Genomic DNA, 16,203 nt, shown 5'->3' on the forward strand with positions numbered 1-16,203 from the left:
CTGAAAAATGCAAAAACTAGGCTGTTAACCAGGGCAAGGTCCAGGGATCATTCCTATTTATAACTTAATTTATAACAATTTATAACTATTGTCTGGATTAAAGTGGAATTCCTGCCATATCATCCATCACTTCAGTTCAAGTACAGAAATGAATATAAGTTTATGCAAGTATACATGTAGTAAACTAAGCAGAAGTTTCCTTCAAACTAAAGAAAGTACGTGTCATCACATTCTAGTTAAGGTTCTGCAAGCAGCTGAGCCCTATCACATCAAATGTCCAAATCATCCCCCCCTCAACATAACTTTCACCTCCCACTTCCCTACTTGCAAATTTGCCTCCTTCTCTGTTCCAGCCTATCTAAAGCAGGAAATTGGCAAAATACTTTATTGAGAATTCAAAACAGGTGTTTCTTTATGAGAAGTGTTTCTGAACCCTTTTAACTGAAAATAGCACTGTTGTGAGTGTGAAACAATTCTGGAATAGCATTAGCACACTTCCAGTAATGACTGATTTCAAATTCAAAATTAATTGAAGCATAAACTTGTTTCATATTCAAAATTTTTTGCACAACTTTCACAGACATCTACCCTGAAGTTTTACTTACCGCAGCAATGAACTGAGTCAACCAGATGTTTTCTCTTGGGACATAATGTTACCTAAGGGCACTGATACAGTGAAATACCTACATCCTTACTACTCCATGGCTTTCACTGACCATTACAATACCTACCGTACTTGGGCAAGCTTGCTGACCAGTGCAGCATTTTTCAGAGGCATCTATATGCTTCTGTTGGCTTTTTTGGCCCTGAAAAACAAAGCATCACTGACTGCAGGAAGTTTGGAAAACTTTTAGTCAATCTTAAAAGGCAAACTGTATTTCATGTTTGCTCATTCTTTGTATGCATATGGAATGAACTGTTTTGGTTTTTTTTTTAATATTTTAAAACAACTCCTGATTCAACTCTGCTCTCAAATTATATTAACCTTATAAATCTCTGTAGCCCTAATTAGACTTGGTTTTTTTTTTTTTTGCTGTAGCATCAATAATATATATGCCAGTCTTCCTATTCAAAGATGAGGGTTGAATAAGAAGCATTGCTTCCACCTCTATAAAGTCTATATAAATAAGGATATTCTAATAAATGGAATAGCAAAATACTCCAATGCAATGCAATGAACTCTTTTGCTACTTGTATTTATTTCACATAATACTACTGTTCCTTATGATGAACAAGTTTCATAAAGCCATCACAATAGTACTCCACATTTTCAACCAAGTCCTGATAGTACTACTTATTTCCACCTCTTCACTTGAGTCAAACAGATACCCCCAGGTACATTCCTTCAGCCTTGGGAAAAGATGCAATTCACAAGGCACTAAATCTGGACTATATGGCAGATGGGGGCAAGATGGTGAGATCCAACTTCACAACTAACTCTTTGGTGGCTTGTGTGGTGGGAACCCAAATGTCATCATGCTCTACAAAAGTTGCTTCTTGAATTTCCAAACTCTGCTTGATTGTTGTTTAAGGTTTTGACTATAGCAGTGTAACACTCTTGAGTAGATAGTGGTGCCAAATTCAAAGAAATCTATGTGAATCATACTATTTGCATCCCTCAAAAAACTGTAACTAGGAGTTTTCCTGGCAAAGCCTGGGTTTTGATTTTTTCAAATGAAGCTTTGTAATGATATTCCACTGAATGGTGCTTCCTTTCTGGATCATAAAGATAAGTCAATGCTTGGTCAATGCTGTGATTAAACTTCTCACCTTTGTTCTTAAAGAATAAAAACTGATGGTAAAGTTCAGACCTGAATCCTATATTTCTATCATTGCCATGTAGGGATCCTATGTTGCACAAATCCTCTGATAAACAGTAACACCAGAACTACACAGCAATGTGACCTACAGGCTTGACAGTATTTTTTTCTTTGAATAATCTGCCAACTGTCTTTAGACACTTCATCATTGGTTTCTATCATAGCTCATTCACCCATTTTTAATCACACAAATCAGCTTCTCTCAGTTCACCATCTCTGTACTTTTTTGGTTTGTCAATGCACAATACTCATGTCAACAGTCATCACTATAAATAAATTTCAAATAAAGGAATTCCTTCTGCTGTCAAAAGCTGTCAAAAAATCAATCATAGTGCACTGCTTAAAGCACAATGATGAGTATTCAGTGCAGGCTTCCATTAATGAACAATAGCAATACAACCTTTTCTCACAGCAACTTCTCATCAACTGAATTGAAAGTGTACATGCTAAAGAACACATCAGAGCTTCTGGTGCATCAGTACCACCATCTGTTGGCAAGTTACAAGAGTGAAGGTACTATTCAACCTTCATATTAAGCAAAATAATAAATAAATCCATAGCTATTTCTCATCAGTATAGTAATTAGTGAAGAAGAGTAACATCCTTTATGATCATAAGCCAATAAATCACAGAATACTATATCATACATATGTAGAAAAGTGAGCAGGTATTTATTTTAAAGTAGTAATACTTCTCATAGCAATATTAACAAGGGGTTTTTGGCCAGAAAAAAATTATTATCTTTAATAATCATGTTTTAATATAGTTTCCCCTGCAAATGGAAAGAAGTGTCCATAGTTAGGACACTTCCTCTCAAATACAATCATAGAGAGAGTCTCATACCTTCTGACATCCAGCTGGCACCAATCACTTAATCAGCTGGGAAGGAGTGTGAATAGCAGACTGATGCTGGAATAGTTGAGGAAAACACCAATTAGTCAACTCTGTCTTTCTTCCCAACACTACATTTGCACTTTAGGAAAGGGAGAGACTAATCAACAAGAGAGCATGAAATGGGGGAGGGTTAGTTTTATAGACTATGCAGAAGATAGCCAAACACATTAAGCACTGTATATATGTAACTAGTAGCATTGACTGCAATAAATATTTGCTGTAAAGGATACAAATTGTCAGTCTGCTCCATGCAACTTGTAATATACAAGTCATTTAAAGGAATTTTAATCTGATTTAAAAAAGAAAAAAAAATGCTTGAAAACCTATTAAGGGTAGAATAAGTATACTTTAATATATTTTATTTAGTTATTACATGATTATTTGGGCATCTGGGCACTAGTATGCATTTTCCTTTATCATATTTATGTTTTAATATCATCTTTATGACACATACCTGGACAGATAAAAGAACTTATTAAAGTGACTTTACCTCATTTTATTTATTTTGAGGAATAGCAATTTTTCAACCCAGAAATGAGAACATAATTATAATAAAATAACCTACAATACTATTTATAACTCATAATATTTTATATTTTTAAATTATAACACTATTTTTCCTGCAATAAATGTTCTAATAGTTATCTAGTACTGCAGAATCCAAAAACACAGAACATCTCTCTCTCTCTCTCTCTCTCTGTCTTTCTCTCTGTATGTGTGTGTGTATATGGATAGATAGATAGATAGATAGATAGATAGATAGAAAGATAGATAGATAGATTAAACAGCACTTTATATACTTAAAAGGGAACGGACCAACTACCCTTTGAGGAAAAGCTATAAATACAGTCCAAAATACAGTAGTCCAAATACAGTAGTCCTATCATACCACCTGTGGCTACTATCTGCCACGCTCATGAGTTCATCGAAGCCTGGCACTCCACAAGCAATTCTATCAACAGACACATTGATCTACAACTAGCCTATGAACCCTTCAGAATCTAAATCAACCACACAGCCAAGCAGGGATAGCACCGACCCTCAATCAACCCACGCAAGCCCCTCCCAGCAGTTCACCTTTCAATGACCATGACCTGATGTAACCTCCCCATCACAAAATCTATCATAAGACTCACTGATGACTCATATCTGACCCAGCAAAGACCCATCACAGACTCACTTTACACACCCACACCTGAAACCCTTATAAACAGAAGAACATTGTCAATGACATCCCCTAAACTCTGCTGAAGATGTTACCTAGCCTGGTGACAAAATATTTGGAAACCAACCCACAAGCTCGTAGAATAACCCTTCATCCTCATCCTACACCAGAGCTACAGATATTTGCCACTACTGTAAACAATAGTCTTATTAAAGGAGATCATGATAGAAATACACTTGCATTGTGGCAGCACTTAACCAACCTTGGATGAACTCATCCAAGGCTAGTTTAATGCTGCCACATGCTAAAGCCCAATATTTCTTAATCATTTAATTTTTTTCCAGCTTAACAGCAAATTAATGAGCTTGAAATATACAGATTAAATATTCCATATTCTTTGAAAAGTAGATTACTCAGAATAGTAGTTTACATTTCAGGATTAAAGTAAGACTGAGTGATGTTAAGAAAAATGTGTATTTATCATTTACTAATAACAATATATTTGCTAATGGAAGTTCTTAACATTTGTAAAATATATCTGTCAAGTATTATTAATAATACAGGTGTAAAACTTATACAAGCAACTCCTACAATGAATTATTTCAGGAAATAATGCTGTCCATTTTCCTTTACATTAAAGCAATTTATCCTTCTATTTTCAGTAAAAATGAAATTAAATACTTTTATTATTTACCATATTACCATTAAAATGGCCAACAACCCCCCCCCCAGTAGGGAGACAGAATGAAGATAAATCTAAAATTTTGGACTTCAGATGCCCACTTTTCAGGATCTAAGACTGAATTCCTTTCACTCAGTTACTTATACAGGAATGGGGGTTAAGAAAACACTAACAAAGTATATTTAATTACTACATTATGTTATCATTTTAAAATGTAACTTGTGTTTGCTGTGTATTTGGCTACCATTATGACCTTGTCAGATTATTCTATTAAGGAAGAAACAATACTAGACACTATTTTTTATTTGAAATTATTATTTCTTATTTGAAATTATTATCAAAATCTCAGTATACTTATAATACTATAAGATCACTGATAAGATTACTGACATTTGTGACTATATAGGAGCACCTAGATTTTACTGGAGATAACATATAAAATAGGTTTACAACTTGTTATAAAAAAGCCCAACTATTCTTGCTTTAGTCTCAAAAGTCATATTAAAAAAGCAGTAACTATTAAACTAACAGAGCAACATAATGTAGTATAGTGATTAAGACAATATTTCCTAACTTTGGCAATTTCCAGATGCATGGCTTTCAAATCCCAGAATTGTACTGCCAGCATGGTCATTTATGAGAGTTCTTGGAGTTGAAATCCACACACTTATGAGTTGCCAAGTTTAGGAAACACTGGCTTAAGGAATTAGATTGGTACGGGAGAGACCTAGTCTATCTTCAGATCTGGAACCTGCCTAGTGACTTTGGGCCAGTCAATCTCTCTTCCCACAATTTATGTCACTGAATTTGCTGCCAGGAAAAATGATAGCAGTTCTGTAAATGATGCCTTGGGCTTCTGTATGAAAGGCAGGATGTAAACCAAATGAACAAGTAATGCTAAACTCCAAAATGAAATTTGAAATACATAAAGATTTCACATTTATCTATCTTCTTTAATATGGCTATAGTCTCTGTAAATAAACTTGCTTCCAAAGGCATAGATGAAAAATCCAGAAATTTGATTTTTGTTTTTTGACAATTTCTACCTGCTACACTTAAGTTTATGCACAAAGGCAGGTGGTTATGGTATACATTTCTTTCCTATCAGCACCTTCCATAGTTTTATGGATCATCTTAGAGCAACTAAGATGATCGAAGGCCTGGAGGCTAAAACATATGAAGAACAACTGCAGGATTTGGGTTTGCCTAGTCTATAGAAAAGAAGAAATGCGGGTGAATTGATAGCAGTATTCCAGTATTTGTGGGACTGCCACAAAGAAGAGGGGGTCAAATTATTCTCCAAGGCACCAGAGGGCAGGATAAGAAATAATGGTTGGAAACTAATCAAAGAGAGAAGCAACCTGGAATTAAGGAGAAACTTCCTAACAGTGAGGACAAATAACCAGTGGAACAGCTTGCCTTCAGAAATTGTGGGCTCTCCATCACTGGAGGTTTTTAAGAATAGATGGTCACTTATCTGAAATGGTGTAGGTTCTCCTGCTTGAGCTGGACTACAAGACCTCCAAGGTCTATTCCAGCTCTATTCTGTTCTTACATTCTATATACTATGATAATAAAGAAAAGGAAGGGAAAACTACCCTATTTCATTCTATTAGCAGCTACTGTAAATGAATACCAGAAACTGGTAGTTTCAGTACTAAGGGAAGAGAACAGCGCATCATCAGACTCAGGGATTTCCCTCTGTCACATTCAGGCTCAGGAAGGTTCCAATTAGTTATTCATAAACAGACTACAGACTTCCTCAAAATCTGGGACAACCAAGCATGCAATACAGCAACACAAAACACTCTTTTTAAAAGAGTCATTGATTTTATACCAAGGCTACATAAATACATTTCCAATCAGCCATTCAATTTATCTTCTGACTATTTTATCTTCTTTTATTCTACTATTTATCTTCTATCATTTTCCAGTACAAACAAAAAACAAGTCTCATTGTCCAGCTTAGAAAAATGTATTTAAACACTTCACTTTAGGAAGAGAATTCCACATCTCCAATTTATTTAATAATTGAGCCATTAGCTTACCGTTCAAAAGTCAAAACACCACCCTAAAATGAGAAATAGAAGGAAAAATAAAAGCTTTGTTCTATAACTCACAACAGAAATAGGCAATATCCTGGAAGTTATTTTCCAAAGGCATCTCTAATCAGCACCGATAGGCACAAAATATAACAATATTTTACCATCTCAAGAACACCTTCACTCCCAACCCATGCCACTAAAGGGCATCCTTCTAGAAGCATTCCTCTTCATCTATACTTCTGCTCCTACCAAAGTGACTACACAAATGGCAGCTCAAGGATATTTATCAACCCAAGAAGCAACAATGAGAAAGAACAGCTACTGTCTCTCCTCACTCATCCTTTCTCCCCTAAGGGATCAGTTAGGCTCATTCCCAACTATTATCCAGTCCAGTGCGAGCATAAAAGATACAAAAGGCTGTGCTCTTTATTGCTATCTCTTCTGCAGAACCTCCCAGGCAAGGAACACTGGTAAGAAGTGGCCATTTACAGCCACTTGCTCACAGGCGATCTCTGAAGAAAAAAAAGAAATGTAATCGGCTAGTTCTACAATATTGCTCAGGGAGAGGAGAGCAGCTCCTCGTACCCATTTGGCTACTCTTTCCCAGGTTGGGTGACCGTTCCTTGATTCAGTTGCTCCTTCCACTCACTCGTATCTTCTTCCCGGTGGTGCAGCTGGAAGGACCGAACACGTTGGGCCCATTCCCAACTGCCAGTGCCATCGAAAGATAATGTGGAGGCGTCAGTCCTGGTTGCTCCGCTGCAGGCTTGAGCGGAGGAGAGGTGGAGGAAGCTACCGGAGCAGCGGCTGCTGTTTGTCCCTCCCCCCCCCAGCAACGTAAGTGGGAACGTGGGCCCACCACGGGCAGGTTGCCGAGGGCTTCCACCCAAGACTCGTGATCGTGACTTCCCTACACGATCCTTCCTCTCTCCACGCTTCAAACGCTCGCGGCTTTCCCCCAGGGTGGGAAGAAGGGAAGGGTAGATTCTCCGAAGTGTCTTCCACCGAAAGCGGCCCAGGGGCGGTGTGGTTCCCACTCCGCTTCCCTCCGCCGGGATGGGGAAGACTCGTGGGCTCGGCGCAAGGGAGAGAGATCACGCCGCCCGCTCAGCACCGTCCAGCAAGGTACTTTTCCGGAGACTCCCGGTTGTCCCTTCGCGCCCCAGGCAAAGCCGGTATCTCCGGGGGTGGGGGGGCGCCTCCTCCTCCCCTCTCTCTCCCCCAGGTTATTTACGGACCAGTCCCCAGCGGGAGCGGCGAACTCGAGGCTGCGGCACTGAAGAGCCTCCCGCCCGCATGCGGCAACCAGAGCAGCGCCCAATCCCACCACCGCTACGGTCGCCCGCCAAGGCAGCTTTGCCCGCGCTGCTTTCTTGTTTTCACCTCAGCCGGCGGCTGCCCGAAGCTGCGAGCCCAGCCCGAGCTCCGAGGGAACTGCGAGAGAGGAGCCGGCAAGCGGCGCTCGGGGTCCCGGTGCAGTGACGGCGGGGCCACAGAGGAGAAAGGTGGCAGCGGCAGCAGCGTCGGCGGCGCGGCGCCCGCGGCGGGTACACCCTGCACGGAACGGCCTGGCGGAGAGCCCCAACCCCTGGCCACCTCTGCCCCGCTTCCCCGTCGCGGTTCGTTACCTGTGAGAACCCCGACGCGGATTTGATGGTCGTGGTTCGTTAAAATCATCCCCTCCGACGCCATGTTTCCCAGCGCAGCCACCGCACTGACAGGGAGGCGGGTGGGGGGAGATGGGGGGAGAAGGAGCGCGAGAGCGAGGAAGGGGGAGGAGGGGTGAGGGAAAACGGGCGAGGTGGAGCGAGGGAGGAGGGGCGGAGCCAAGTCTCGAAAGAGGCGGTCCTGGGAGCGCGCGCGGTTAGGCCGAACTGCACTGAGGGGGCGGGCTGGGAATGGGAGAAAGGCGGAGCCTGGAAAGGTCAGACGAACCAGAGCTGCCCAAAGGAGGAGCCAAATGCAACGCGGGCGAGATTTTAGCGAAAAGAGGATTCCTTAAACGCTGGGTTCAGTCAAAAGCAATCGAATGCTGAAAACTGGATAGGCAGTGGCTTATTTTATTCTGCTTCGGTCTACTCCTTCAGATCCGATTGGGTGGCGAGAAGAGCCGGGAGGTCCTGTTGTAGTGGTGCGGAGGGAATACGAAGTTGATGGCTATTTTATTTTTTGCGCAGAAAACGTACGAATCTCGCCCGTCGGCAGATTCCCAGTAGCTCTTTCCATATTCGTGAAACAGTAAGACTGTTTGGAGGGATCGCGTCCTGTCTTAGCTGGAATATGCCAGTATTCGGTTGCGTGCACTTACACTGCACCGACACATGCATCAGTCACCATTTTTACATCCACATGTAATTGACTACATCGCGAAGCATTGGCATATACCGCACTGCATTCATACGTGCAAGCTGCTGCCTGCACCTATTGCGATTGACGGTTATCCGGTTCTTCTGCAAACAGGTTGCATTTAATTCACATTACACCCACGTTTACTGCTCTATATTGTATGCACGGCATATGCACCCCATGGGAATTTCTTGGTATGGCAAAGCGTAAAAAGGCAGTGAAATGGAAGAAGGTCTATCTTCGGGTAGAAGCTATTTGAGCATTTAATTTGCTTGTCAATGCAAACCTAATACAACGTGTTCTCTTACTTTCTGTTCGCATTCACTGCCTCGTATGAACCTGCCACTGCAGTTTTACACACCTGCACGGCTTGTAAATGCATACAGCAAATAGTACGTAATTGTATTGTACCATATTTTATTTATTATGCATAGATACAATCTTCGCTATCACATTGATAAATGCCATGATGTGAGCACGGAAATTAGCATTACGTGACAATCCAAACTATAACAAATTGCCCCCAAATACAAAAATATTCCAAAAAAGTCCGCAGATTTTAAATAGATACATCTTTTCATGAACATGTTTTGGAGCATTTTTAATTGCTGTTTCACTAAGGTCAATAGTTGCACACAGACTAGATAAAATATAAATCCTTTATGCAACAAAAATAAGTTAGAATAAAAAGAGTAAATTTTTACAATTGGACCATAAGCTTTATTTTCAAGTCTAATAAAATGCAAAAGTTGTATTAAATAGTTAATAATTTATCTGATTTTTTAACACTGTATTTAATCTTACTTTGTTCCAAGAACTTGGAGCATAGCAACATAATTACACATAAAAGGAGAAAATGAAGTACTGTGGCAAAAGATGTCAAACATCAAAGCAAAAGCTTAAAACAGCATGAGGAACTCCCACATGCAGAACACAAATGTATCTCCAGCCATTAAAAAAAACCCACTATACATCAGGAGCTTATCACAGTGGAACCTATCACCAAAACAGAATCCTTTTCATACCTCCTTATATGAAGTCCATATAATATTTGTAGCCTAATACTCTGTGTGTTTACTTGAAAATCTGTTTCATTATGTTCATTGAAGCTTATTCCAAGGTACATATTTATAGAATCCTAATTTTATAGGTACATATCCAACGTGTTGTTCCCTTTCAGAATAAGTAGTGCTGTACAAAGCACAAAAAGGCAGTAAGCCAAAGCAATTAAAGGCATGAAATAAGAAAATCTATTGAAGCATAACTTTGTCTTTTCCTTCCTCTCTATCCAGTCACTTTTTTTCAATAAATTTGTTTTATTGTTGAATTCTCATTCATTCTCTCTTTATGGCCAAACCATCTCAACATTCGACTTTCTTACTGATCACTCACTTTATGTTCACTCCACATTTATACTGGATCCTATTTCCTCTTGTTTTATCCACACACATAAGTACCTCATTCCCACTGTATTCAACTTATATTTATGTTTCTCCTGATGTATCAAAGTTCATATTTCCATGAAACATTGTGAGCATTAATATACGATACTACAGAGACATTTTTGTTTCTTTCAAGTAAGACCGATAATAGCAGACTGCACGCTATCCATCTATCAGTGTTTGCGCATCTTAAAAAATTTCTCTATCCATTTCCCCATCTTTAGTAAACATTCCACCGGAGTACATCAGTTCATCTGCTCAACTCCACTTTGGTTGTCAAATTCACTTGCCTTGGTCTTTGATATATATTTATAGTAATTTTACTAAATATGGTTACAGTATTAACAAAAGAAGAATTTAAAAAGTAGAACATGCATAAAAAGAAAAAACAGAAAAATAAAAGAATATAGTAAACAAAAAGAAAAGATATATATAAAGAAGTGACTTCCCATATTATCACAAGAAGTATGAACAATTTGAGTAACTTATTACTTCCTCTTACGATATAACAATATCCCATATCTCAACTCTTATCTATAAACAAACCCATAAAGTAGTAGTGGCGAACCTGTGGCACGGGTGCCAGAGGCGGCGCTCAGAGCCCTCTCTGTGGGCACATGTGCCATCACCCCAGTCCTAGGCCTTCAACTGGGCTTTATAAAACCATTTCACTTTAGGCCTCCACCGCCGTGTGCCAAAAAAAAAAAAAAGGTTCAATCAATCAGTCAATTTCAACTTCTCACAGGAAAAAAAAAGATCTTGCAAAGTTGGAATTGATTGAACTTTTTAGTCCCACCCAGTCTGCTGTTACCACCATAGCCACGCCCACCCAATGGGCCATACCCACCCAATGGGCCACACCCACCCGGCACCCGACGATGTATAAGTGGATTTTGGGTTGCAGTTTGGGCACTCGGTATCTAAAAGGTTCACCATCACTGCCATAAAGCATTGTTTTTTCAGTCCTGGTGTCAGCAAAATATATATTTTAACCTTGATCAAATAAACCAACTTTATATTCTTCTAATAAGCTTAGTCTTCAGTTCATTCAAATAATATTGTAAAACTTGATATCTTATTATTTTTTCTTTGTCCTTTCTCACAAAATTCTTAAAAGCTATAACAAGCCTCTTTAGTGAATCCAATTTAGGAAAAATATTCAGGTCACTCCTTAGTTTATTGTTTGTATTATTAACTATTAAAACATCAGCTGGTTTCTTTTGTATGTCCAACGTAATATATTTTTCCATATGATTGTTTTATTCTGTCATTTATCAATTCATTTTCAATTCAGGTAATCTTGATTTGATCTTGTCAGGTAAAATCTTGTTTCTCTTCCATAACATCTTCTAGAGGCAGATGTCTCTATTGATACTGATGATAACATTACTTATTACTATATTCTTCTCTTTTAATTATAATTTTCAGTTACCTTTAGTATCCCATTTTTAAAATTTACGTTTTTTTAAAAAAAATCAAAACAAAAGCATTTTTTCACAAGAAAGATTCTATATAATTAATTGAAAAATCTTCTTTCAAATTTACCTGGACTCCAAAATAATTAAGTTTTTAAAGGTCTATAAAAGTAATGTGGGGGGAGGGAATCTAATTTCTACTACAAATGCCTCTACTGAAATTTTTTTATATGCTTTATTTTCATAATATTCCCTAATAGACAAAATAATTTTGATGTCCATATTCACACAAAATATCCTATAATTCAAGCATCTTCACTTTTATCATATGCTTTCTATAAATTGACAATTGTACAAAATTGTACAATAACTTTCTTCTTCAGGTACATTACTGAGTCATCTGTAGGCAATCTTGGTTAACAATGTCCAAAGCTATGGACAACTCATACTTACAAGTGGATTGCCTACTACTACTAAAAATGGAGTTCTTCCTTGAGCCAACAAACTGATGAATCTGCGCAATGTTTTCATGAGTCATTACAAACAAGCTATATGTATATAAATGTGCCATTCAGCAGGTCATAAAAACATTGCACAGCTTCAGCAGTTCATTGACTCTAGGAAGGACAATACTGTCTGCTATTTTTAGTAATAGACATCCCATTAAAGGTATGTCTTCCACCTTACATATAAAGTTCACTTAAAGACAGAGTTAGCAATGGAACTCATTCTCATTCTTATTCTCTGCATTGAAATGGAATAATCTGATCTGCACCATCCATGCCAAGCATAAGCTACAGTGCCCTTCCCAAATATTGCTTATTGTTAGCCCATTGTTATCTTTCTAACGGGATCAATAATAGCACTACTCCAAACATTAGACATAGATGCATTCTTTATGCACACATTAAATAAATCTCATTGGAATTCTATAAACAAGCCACATGCTACATAATTGTTCAATAATGTCACGACCCATGTCATTGTGGCTTACTATACACATCTCTAAGTTAAAATATTGGACATTAATTCCTTAAATCAATTTTACACACTTTTATTGTTTTGAAGAAATTCTTGCTACTTTAAAACTTTCTCCTTTTGAAGATACAAGTCTTTTGCCATCAATAGTAGCAAATAGAATTTTATTTCTTTTCATTAGTGCATATTCAAATTTACAAGATTTTTACCTCACTCAGTTATCACAGTTGATTATTGATAGATTTCTGTTTTTGTTTTTCAAATAAACTAAATGGCTCAATGGACCATTAATGCATAGGCAATGTTTATTTCATTTATTGCTATAAATTTAAAAAAAATCAAGTGTTACTCACTAAAACTAGTAATATCAGACTTAGCCATCACATCCAAGATCATTCTGCCAGTTAATTCCAAATAAAACTGCTGTTAGCTATCATTTTCTTAAAATAAAAATGCCTGAAACAGATGGCTAAATGTCATATTCTTGACAAGCTGCATCCCCCAATAACTCCAGCTATTATGGTCACAATTAAGTATCTTGCTCTATATCCATTTCACAGGGGTCACCAAACAATGCAGTCCGCCATTTTTTCCCCTTTTCCTTAGCTGTGCTACTCCCTTTTATTCTATTGGCTTTTGAAAGCCAATAGAATAGACTCTCTTGAATAGAGTCTAATTCTATTGGCTTTCAAAAATCAATAGGAATTGTCCAGGCTGTCTCTGCCCTGCTGAGCCCGCCAAAAGTCCCATTTTGCAAACAGTGCTGCAAGTTGTCTGCAGCGAAGGCAAGCTATCTGGAAGTTTCCACCCCTCCCTGCTGAGCAACTACTAAAAATGTAAATAAAAGAGGGCCAGGGGTGGGAAGTGAGAGGCCGGCGGGCACAAGGAGGGTTGCTGGCGTGCGTGGGGCCTGGCGGGTGCCTTACCTCCCTTGGGCTGGGCCAGCTGGTGGCCCAGTCGGTGGTCGGCCTGCTCCATCTCTGCCGCTTGCCAGCTATGCCTCGGCCGGCGCAGGGGGCGGCACCATGCATGCACAGTGCGCCCAGGCAGGGAAAGTCCTCGACTTACGACTGGTTGCATAGTCCTCGACTTATGACTGGTTGGGTAGTCCTCGACTTATGACCGGTTGGGGGTCGCGGCATTAAAAAGGTTGAGAACCACTGATTTAGGCTATCATCATAAACCAACCTGAAAGAATAATGAATAAACTTAATGAAATTTTATATATATTAACTGACATTAATTTTAAATGGCCAAGTAACATTGAAAGCAAAATAAGTCACATTTTGTTTTAATTCCAAGAAACAATTGTATATAAATCAGTTTGTATTTATTAACTTTTCTCATAACTCTAAATTTAGAAGGAAAATAACTATAACAAGCTTCTGAAATAATGACACTGTATTTTAATTTATCAGAAATTATCAAGAAACAAAAATTAAACTACTCTATAGGGGTGGGATAGGATAATAATAATAATAATAATAATAATAATAATAATAATAATAATAATAATAATAATAATCCCAGTCATTAAGTACACAGCTGGAATAGTGGACTGGACTCAAGCAGAACTAAAAGCAATGGATAGGCAGACCAGAAAAATAATGACAATGAATCATGCCCTTCATCCACGCAGTGACATTGATAGACTTTATCTACCAAGGCAAATAGGTGGGCGTGGAATGCTACAAGTACATCAGATGGTTGAAGAAGAAAAAATGGCTTTGGAAGAATATCTGAAGAACAATGATGAAGATGCACTGAAATTAGTATATCAGGAAGGCTTACTAACTACTGGAGAGACCAAACTGGCCTACAAGAAAGACCAAATGAAGAACAGAATAGAGGCATGGGAAGACAAAGCACTACATGGCCAATACATGAAAAAAATAGCTGGGAAAGCAGATAATAATAAAACCTGGCAATGGCTAAGAGCAGGAAAATTGAAGAAAGAGACCGAGGGACTAATTCTGGCTGCACAAGACCAAGCCTTAAGGACAAATGCATACAAAGTCAAAATTGAGAAGACAGCAACAGACAGTAAGTGCCGCCTATGCAAAGAAGCTGAAGAAACAGTGGACCACTTGGTAAGCTGTTGCAAGAAGATTGCACAGACTGATTACAAGCAGCGCTGTTTCAAGAAGATTGCACAGACTGATTACAAGCAGCGGCATGACAAAGTAGCAACAATGGTGCATTGGAAGATCTGCAAAAAATATCATTTGCCTGTAAGCAAAAACTGGTGGGATCATAAAATAGAGAAAGTCATAGAAAATGATAAAATTAAACTGCTCTGGGACTTCAGAATTCAAACAGACAAGCACCTGCAACATAACACCCCAGACTTAACAATTGTCGATAAGAAAGACAAAAAAGTCTGGATAGTGGACGTGGCAGTGCCTGGAGACAGCAGAATAGAAGAGAAAGAACTGGAGAAGATAACAAAATACAAAGACCTACAAATAGAAATAGAAAGACTGTGGCAAAAGCAAGCAAGGGTAGTACCAATAGTAATAGGCTCCTTGGGTGCAATCCCAAAACAACTGGAGCACCACTTGAACACCATTGGCATTGACAAATTCGCTATTAGTCAATTGCAAAAGGCGGCCTTATTAGGAACTGCTTCCATCCTGCGACGATACCTGTAATACCATCAAACATCCACATCTGCCTATCCCAGGTCCTGGGTAAGGACTCGATAGGTAGACAAAATGCCAAATCCAGTCTGAACATCTGGCTGACTGTGCGATGATCCATAATAATAATAATAATAATAATAATAATAATAATAATAATAATAATAATAATAATAATAATAATAATAATAATAATAAAGTTGGAAGGGACCTTGGAGGTCATCTAGTCCAACCCCCTGCTCAGGCAGGAACCCCACACCATTTCAAACAAATGGTTGCCCAGTCTCTTCTTAAAAACTTCCAGTGTTGGAGCATTCACCGATTCTGGAGGCAGGTTGTTCCATTGGTTAATTGTTCTAAATGTCAGGAAGTTTCTCCTTAGTTCTAAGTTGCTTCTCTCCTTGACCAGTTTCCATCCATTGCTTCTCGTCCTACCTTCAGGCGCCTTGGAGAATAGCTTGTCTCCCTCTTCTTTGTTGCAGCCCCTGAGATATTGGAACACTGCTATCATGTCCCCCCTTGTCCTTCTCTTCGTTAAACTAGAAATACCCAATTCCAGCAACCGTTCCTTATATGTTTTAGCCTCCAGTCCCCTAATCATATTTGTTGCTCTTCTCTGTACTCTTTCTAGAATCTCAGCATCTTTTTTACATTGTGGTGACCAAAACTGGATGCAGAATTCCAAGTGTGGCCTTACCAAGGCATTGTAAAGTGGTATTAATACTTCACGCGATCTTGATTCTATCCCTCTGTTAATGCAGCCTAGCACTGTGTTGG

The 16,203-nt window shown here is 38.7% G+C and overlaps 1 protein-coding gene and 1 long non-coding RNA gene across 17 annotated transcripts in view; both read right to left on the bottom strand.

Moving 5' to 3' along the window:
• The window catches only part of GPHN (gephyrin), a 252,541-nt gene extending 244,155 nt beyond the window's left edge, over positions 1–8,386 (bottom strand). For 11 of the 16 annotated variants that reach the window (XM_039326902.1, XM_039326899.1, XM_039326897.1 and 8 more), the window contains exon 1: positions 8,235–8,386. In XM_039326902.1, the coding sequence (XP_039182836.1) occupies positions 8,235–8,298 (64 nt within the window). In that variant the 5' untranslated portion in view covers positions 8,299–8,386. Of the gene's footprint in view, positions 1–731; positions 781–2,663; positions 2,730–6,609; positions 6,633–7,191; positions 7,211–8,234 lie in introns of those variants that run through there. The other 5 variants (XM_039326901.1, XM_039326891.1, XM_039326893.1 and 2 more) reach the window with 5 other exon arrangements.
• A 5,447-nt stretch (positions 8,387–13,833) lies between these two features.
• The window catches only part of LOC120300631, a 71,588-nt gene continuing 69,218 nt past the window's right edge, over positions 13,834–16,203 (bottom strand). The window contains exon 4 of the long non-coding RNA XR_005554705.1: positions 13,834–13,975. This is a non-coding gene — a long non-coding RNA (uncharacterized LOC120300631). The remainder of the gene's footprint in view (positions 13,976–16,203) is intronic.

Source organism: Crotalus tigris, unplaced genomic scaffold (genome assembly GCF_016545835.1).
Source record: "Crotalus tigris isolate CLP2741 ecotype Arizona unplaced genomic scaffold, ASM1654583v1 scf7180000024346.1432988, whole genome shotgun sequence".
In the NCBI taxonomy this organism is placed as follows: domain Eukaryota; kingdom Metazoa; phylum Chordata; class Lepidosauria; order Squamata; family Viperidae; genus Crotalus; species Crotalus tigris.